The sequence below is a fragment of the Dipodomys ordii genome, unplaced genomic scaffold (assembly GCF_000151885.1).
Source record: "Dipodomys ordii isolate 6190 unplaced genomic scaffold, Dord_2.0 Scaffold62, whole genome shotgun sequence".
Classification (NCBI taxonomy): domain Eukaryota; kingdom Metazoa; phylum Chordata; class Mammalia; order Rodentia; family Heteromyidae; genus Dipodomys; species Dipodomys ordii.
In genome coordinates, this window is record NW_012267278.1 from 8,703,583 (window position 1) to 8,710,765 (window position 7,183).

At 46.5% G+C, this 7,183-nt stretch overlaps 1 protein-coding gene across 1 annotated transcript in view; it reads right to left on the reverse strand.

Moving 5' to 3' along the window:
* The window catches only part of Prdm13 (PR domain containing 13), a 7,578-nt gene extending 932 nt beyond the window's left edge, over positions 1-6,646 (reverse strand). The window contains 5 exon segments of the mRNA XM_013022380.1: positions 7-824; positions 4,460-4,580; positions 4,849-4,980; positions 6,361-6,571; positions 6,573-6,646. Coding sequence (XP_012877834.1) covers positions 7-824; positions 4,460-4,580; positions 4,849-4,980; positions 6,361-6,571; positions 6,573-6,646 — 1,356 coding nt within the window.
* Positions 6,647-7,183: the final 537 nt, after the last annotated feature.

Here is a 7,183-nt window from a genome sequence, read left to right on the forward strand (position 1 = left end):
GAAGGCGGACCCCTCTTCTGGGTGGCCCGGGAGCAAAGGGAAGCCACGCAGGGTGCCCGAGCAAGGCAGGCCGGGCGGAGGGGGCGGCGGCGGCGGGTCTCCCGCGAGGAGGCACTTGGGGTGGTGGTGATGCGCGTGGTGGTGGTGGTGGTGGTTGTGGTGGTGGTGGTGGCCCGCGCCTCCTGCTGCCGGGTTCTCGCCACTCCCGGGGCGCCCGCCAGCCCGACCCCCGCCCAACAGCCGGCCCAAGGCCAGACCCGCCCCGGCTTTGCCGCCACCCTCCTCCCGGTAGGGGTCGCCGTGCGCGGCCGCCCGGGCCAAACCAGTGGGTTTGAAAGCTGAGCGCACGCCGGGGTAGAAAGCCAGGCCGCCGCTCCCGGCTGGAGAGCCACCCACGATGCCCAAGAAGTGGCCGTGATGCGCCCGGGCTGCCCCGCTCATGTCTACGGCACGATCTGCCTGCGGTTCCTTGCCCTTCTTGAGCGGCCCCCACTTGCCCAAGGGCGGCGAGACGGCCGAGGGCCCGGAGGAGGCCTCGCGCTTGATGCCTTCCCGAGCCCCACAAGTCTGGGGGTGTTGTGGGGCCAGTGGTTGAGGCCGCAGAGTGCTCGCCTGGACGGGCGCGGCGAAGTCGGGCGCAGAGGGTTTCGGGGAGAGGCCGAGGCCTTCGGCCGGGGCCGCGGCTTGGCGAGCGGCGTGCTCGTGGTGCAGGAAGGCTCGGCCGCCGCCGCCGCTGAGCACGCAGTGGAATCGCAGGTGTGCTTTGAGACTATTGGGGTACCTAAAGGTCCTCCAGCAGTACCAGCAAATGTAACGTTCCTCCCCTGGGCGAGAAAGAGTGGAAAAAGAACCCCGTGAGAGGCGACTAAGCCAGGCCGAAAGAAATCGCTAAGCACAGGTTTTGACCAGCCAGATGGCAGAAGCAACAGTATTCGTGGGGCTCGATGAATAAGTGTGTCCAGTAGCCCCATTGTATCAAAAACACGCCCCCCCAAAAAAAACCCTGAATTGGTCAGCTCACGTCTCCATCCCCATCTTCTGGGACTACTCAGAGATCAAGACAGGTGACTTGAGCACTTCCAAAGACTTTCTCCCTGCCATCGGAGCAAATCTCTCTTGGAAGACAGAGCTTAGACAAGCTGGCGGAGAAGAGCCGAGAGCAGCTGTTGCTTTAAATCAAGTGTTGAGGCTGTGCGGTGCCTGGGCCCATCTGTTGGCGTTTGCAGAATAGGTGGCGTATGTCAAGGAGTTTGGATAAACTGAACAAAGACCAATCTAATGGTCGTGAGCGCCTCATTACCAGGCGAGACAATATCCTGTATGTATGGGCCATATGTAATCATTCCTTTTCATAGAACAATGTCTTTTGTATCCACTATCCACCCTTTCTACCCCCTCCCAGCCTTAAACACTTTGCCTGAGGTTTTCCTGGAGCGTGACCAAACTGAAGGACCACATAGGGACCATGATTTGCTATTCTTCAAAATTAGTTGTATCTTTATCTCCTATTTAACTCTCATTTAATTTGATAAGGGGGGGAAAACTCTACCTCCGGATATTCTAGACAGGATAGTGAATTTTAACAAGAATAATGCTATTTCATCTTCTCAGTGTTTCTAGCTTGGTAATTATTAACTCCAGTAGCTGCACAAACTCAAGTTCAGTAAAATACTGGGAGAAGATATGGTAGTGTATGTTTTATTACACAAGTAGATAGAAATGAGATAGAAATGGATACTCGGCTTTGAATACATGCAGAATTCCCTACAGTACCAAATATATGTCAGATGTTTTTGGTATTTTGTATTAGTAGCATTGCTTTTAATTTTGACAGCATCTGTGAGCACATTCAAGAGAAGTATATATGAGAATCTAATCAGCAGGCATTAATTTCCAATTGAAAAGGTCTTGTTACTTCTGTATGTAGAAAAGAAATCTTGCAATTGGTTTAACATTTAAATGTGGTTGACCGGTAATACAAAAGGGCAGGATATCTGTAAGAAAGAAGACCCACAAAGAAGAATCTAAAATGTATGTGGTCACTGAAGAGTTGATGGGCAAGTTAAAGTATTTGTTTTTATATTCAAACAGCTCAAACTTCCACAACATTACTATAGCATTAACAAAGGAAATTTTCCAAAGCGTCTGCCCTTCTTATATATTAATTTTGGCTTTTCATAAAACAAGTAGTCTTCCTAAATAACAAAGATAGAAGTTCAGTTAAGAAGTACTTTGTTTTAACAAGAGCCTGAGGACAACAAGAAAAATTGAAAGGCTAAGCATGGTGGAGGGAGGGTAAGAAGGATTTGCCTGTGATAGCCTATATTTGCCTGAGATAGCCTATTCTAATTGTTTATAAAAAGACTCAAACAAAACTAGGTCAGTATTCCTGTTACATTGCACTGCACATCTATGTGAAATCTTGGTGAAAATAAAAAGCAAGATCAGAAAATGATCCCCTGAGTTTTCTTGATGAGTGTGTTAATTTAATATTTAAGCACCATTTTCTTTAGTTCAGAACCTCCCTCTCCTCATCTGTTTAAAGAGAGTTTTAGTCTGCCCCACAATGCCTCAACCAATGCAATCCAGTAAGCTTGGTTCTTAGGATGGAGCATTGGTCACTTCAACTTTCCTTTAAAGCTGAAACCCACTGAGGTCAGTCAGTGATGGAAGCATAAATGCTACCCCTATTTATTTTTTCCTATATTCAAGATTTAAGCAAAATGAGTATTTTCTGATTCAATACATCTGTTCTCCTGTTTGTGGTAAACATGATTTGCAGCCTCTGAAGTCCAACTCAGGGCCAGTGTATCAGACATACTTCTTAAGTGACTCTGTTTTCTCCCCTCTTTTAACTCTAAAGTGGTAAAGATTTCAAGCATCTCCAAACTAGCTATATCAGGTTCAAAAGAACCCAATAATAAGGCATTTTGAATGTGTTACAATATGTTGTTTATGAATTCAATTAGCTGAAGTAAAAATACAGAAGCCACTACTCAAACAAGTTGCTTTGGCATTATTTGGGAGTGCCTAAGTAAGGATATTGTATCTAGAAAAGGCAGGGCCCTAAATCCCTCCTGTTTTTTTCTGTAGTGGCAGATTTGAGCATTCTCCCCACTATGGGGCTGTTTTGCTTTTCTTTTACTAGAAGAGCCTGACAAGAGAATTTTATAATGTGACACAAGGAATGAACGACATTAGGCTAATTCTTATGTGGTGTATACAAATCTATTCCCAAAATAAATAGAGTTTTTTATAGAGAATAGTGAGACTCTGGATGAAATAACTCATTGTTCTGAATAAACTTCATTCTTTTTTATTCAAGAAGTGTTTCCTAATTGTCACAGTTTTATTACTTTCTAAAGTGATGGGGCTGAAAAGTGATTCAGGAAGTTTATGTCAAAATATTTCATAGGATTTTCATGTTGCTTAAATAATAAATTGATCTTTAAGAGAGATCCCAAATTAAAAATGATCAGAGCTTGTGAATGAGAAAGGACTCTTAAGACCTTATTATTTTAGCAAGTCTCAGCCTTTTTTTCTAGGGGAAGTGTTCCTCAATGTTCAGGGAGGATTTGAAAATGTTTTCCTCTTTAGTGCTGCACTTCAATTTGCATAAATCCACTCTTAGCTTTCAACCAAATAAATCTAAGAAGAAACTGGGATACATCCCAGATCCAATTTAAGTAGTCTTAGGAGGGGGAAATGAATAAATACCATTTAAATGGAAGATCCTAAATACCTGCCAACTAACCAGCTGTAAGTACCAAAATGCTTCTAAAATGTTGTGGAAAATACATCGTTCTCCAAAAACAGTGGAGAAGAGATGCCCTCCCACCTTGTAAAACAATTCCACATTTTTGGATGCTTTCTAGAACTTGGGATATAACCACTGTAACACTATATTAAGCCTCCATTTTTTATCCTTAATTGAGTAAAAAATTGTCATTGTGGATATGACACAGGAAAAGATGAGCCCAGGAAGTTCATAGAGTATTGTGAATAAGATGATTATTCTCTTGGTTGTTCCTTTTCAGGTGTGTGTGTGTGTGTGTGTGTGTGTGTGTGTGTGTGTGTGTGTGTGTGTGTGTCCTGGGGCTTGAATTCAGGGCCTGGGTACTAACACTGTACCTTTTGAACTACAGCTCTACCCCTGACACTTTTGGTAGCTACTTGGAGATAAGAGTCTCATAGACATTCTTGCCTAGTAGGGCTTTGACCTGTGATCCTCAAATCTCAGCCTCCTAAGTACAAGGATAACAGGAAGGAGCCACCTATAGTATGGAGGCAGGGAGGCTTTACTGTTGATTTGATTGGATTCTAAGGAGATTTCCTGTTTGCCTATGTAGGGGTCATGAAATCAGTTTTAGGTAGAGAACAGCCCTTCAGGATGCCTTCCAACACCAGGGAAGGCTAAGCTTCCTCCCACCCACCCAGCCCAGAAAGCTCAGGGTAGTACCTTTCTCATCATGAGTTGGAGTTGCAGTGGTGGGGATGTCAAACCACTGAGCCAAGGAGTTAGAATACCACACAGTCAGTTCTTCCCCTGGCTGGACATCTCTCAATGCTCGGTAGAAGATCTGGGATGCAAAGAATAAAAAAAAATCTGTTATTTCCTGAGCAACTGAGAATTAAAGTTCAAACCCTGACTCTGACACTTTTGGATTTTTTCTGAATTGCATCCTTCATCTTTTAAGAGGAAAAACAACATAATCCTATCTACCTCACAGGATCGTTGGGACCTTTAAATGAAACCCCTAGCTAAAGCATTTGGCTCTTAAATGTGTTGGCTGCCTTAGGGAAGGTTAGGTGGATAGAATTGGCAGGGGTGGAGGGAGCCCACAGTACCTGTCCTCCGGGTAAGTCTGCAATAGCTTCCAGAGTCTGTTCCTGGGGATTCCTGGCTGCCCGGATTAACCCTATCCACTCCAGAGGGGAGCCCCCCGACTCGTCCACCAGCTCCCCTCTCACCATGCGTACCTGCAACACAAGCAATGGTCGTTCTTCCCACACCATGGCCAGGACCACAACCCAGAGCATAACCTTCCCCACCCAACTCAGAAAAAAGTTTGCATTCGCTTTACCATGCATAGTGCTATGGGTTGCTGAAACAATTCCTTTGGAGAAAGAGTAGAAGCTGACTAGGGCATACACACACACACACACACACACACACACACACACACCTTGACAACACAAGCCTAGATAGGGCATCTTTCTTGAGGACCTAGATCATTTTGTACCAAAACATCCCCCCCCCACCCTATCTCTCCCCATAAAAGCAGCTCTAACACCAAGGAAAAGACTTTGCAAAGTCTGTCTCCAATTCCTCCTACCTCCCAGTACTTTTGCCTCTAGGTGCAAGCAAAGCAAGCAGGGAAATAAATTGTTGAAACAAAGCACTGAAGAGAAATTTTTCCTGTAGCCATCAGGCCATTTAAAAGTAATTAAATTGCCTATAAAGAGGAAGGCTCTGTACTCCAAAACCCAACTTTAGACGGGAGATGGTAAAACTAAAGGGTAGATTGCATCAGAGGTGAGATACTGGTCCCGCTGGCTGGACCTGGGAAATACTCTCACAAGAAGTCAGTAGTCAGTTAGGAAAACAAAAGTCCTTCCTTTTCCGCTAAACTTTTGCCTTCTTTTTCAGATGGTTGTTTGCCAATCTTTGGCAACTGAAACGAACCCAGGGCAGGTGAGAACCTATAAATCTCAGCCCTGATCAATGATCCTGATGCTAGTGGGTTGGTCCTTGGCAACTCCAGGATGCTACCCTCGACCCAGAGAGCCGAGCTTAGAGGCGCCCCACTCCGGTGCCCCACGAGAGTGCGCACCCCTAGTTCTCACAGCCTGCGTCTTCAACACTTAGTTCACCTTGTCTCTACTCCAAACGGGCAGAGAGAAAATTCTGAGGATATTCCAGGACCTTAGAGATTGCCCAAGAATAATTTTTTCGGGAGGAAATTATATGAAATTCATGCAAAAAATTTAAACCTCAAATTATTTGATAGAAGCAAAGGCAGTAAGAAAAGCCCTCAACGCCTAATGTCCACAGAGGAAACAGGCGAAGACCCAAGTGTGTAATCTCAGATCCCGGGAGAGAAACCGGGCTAGTTCCCAGAGATCCCGGAACTCTTCACCCAGGGACTGTCCCCCCCTCCGCCGCCACGTCCTGTTCCTTCAGTCCAGTCCTCGTCTTGCTCTCAGTAAGTCATACAAAATATAATCGGAATCCCCTTCTGCGTAGCAGGATTACCAGGTAAAAATCGAATTATCCCCTTTCTCCACTCCTCTACCCCTCTCTTAGATCATGGCAAAGGGAGGCGATCGTCAAGGAACAGGGATCAGAATAGCTAATACCTTTTTCTTAGGCCCGGGCTCCCTGCGATCTGACAGGTACTTGCCCAGCTTGAAGGTGCCAGGCACCGGCCCAAGGCGCAAGCCGGCCGGGATGCAGCAGTCGGCACTCACGCTGGTGGCCGGAGTGCGGGTGTTTCCGTGCATCGTCGCTGCCGCCGCCAGGCAAGCTCTTAGATGCGCCCAGTCCTCCACAGGGCGCGAGTGACAGAGCCCGAGCCGTGCACGCGAGCTAGGGAGCCGCGCCCCGACGTGCGTCCTCCGCCAGCGGAGTGACGCGGGAGGGCATGCACTGCGCCTTTTCAATCAGGGCGGGCGCCTTTTGGCACCGGGGAGCGCAAGGGCGCGGAGTTTGGTGAGAGAGTTGCGCGGTGAAGCAGCTGCAGAGTCCCACCCGAGAGGGTCACATGGAGTGGTTCCCTCAGCCCCCTGCATAATCTAGGCCTCTGAATGGCTAGAACACAATGGTCCAGGCGACCTTCCCATTCCTAAAAATCCAATTTGTCAAGGGCGAAGAAAAGGCGCTAGTGAATCAAAGGTCCGGCGGGACCATTAATCCTCAGCATGGGGTATTGTCCCTGAGACAGTTACGATATTTTAAGTGACAAATCCACTGTATAATTTCTCCATAAATTTTACTTCCTTTTATTGTTCTCCGACAAACCAGTTTTGGGAAATAAGTGACTACTTTAAGTCTACTTGGCTGATTCCTTTGAGCCTTGGTCCACTTCAAAGATTTTTAATTCTCTCCCCTTGGCTTTATTGTAAAGGAGATTAAACAAAGAGATGGGGACTGTTTGGAGGACTTGTTAACTTCTATTGATTT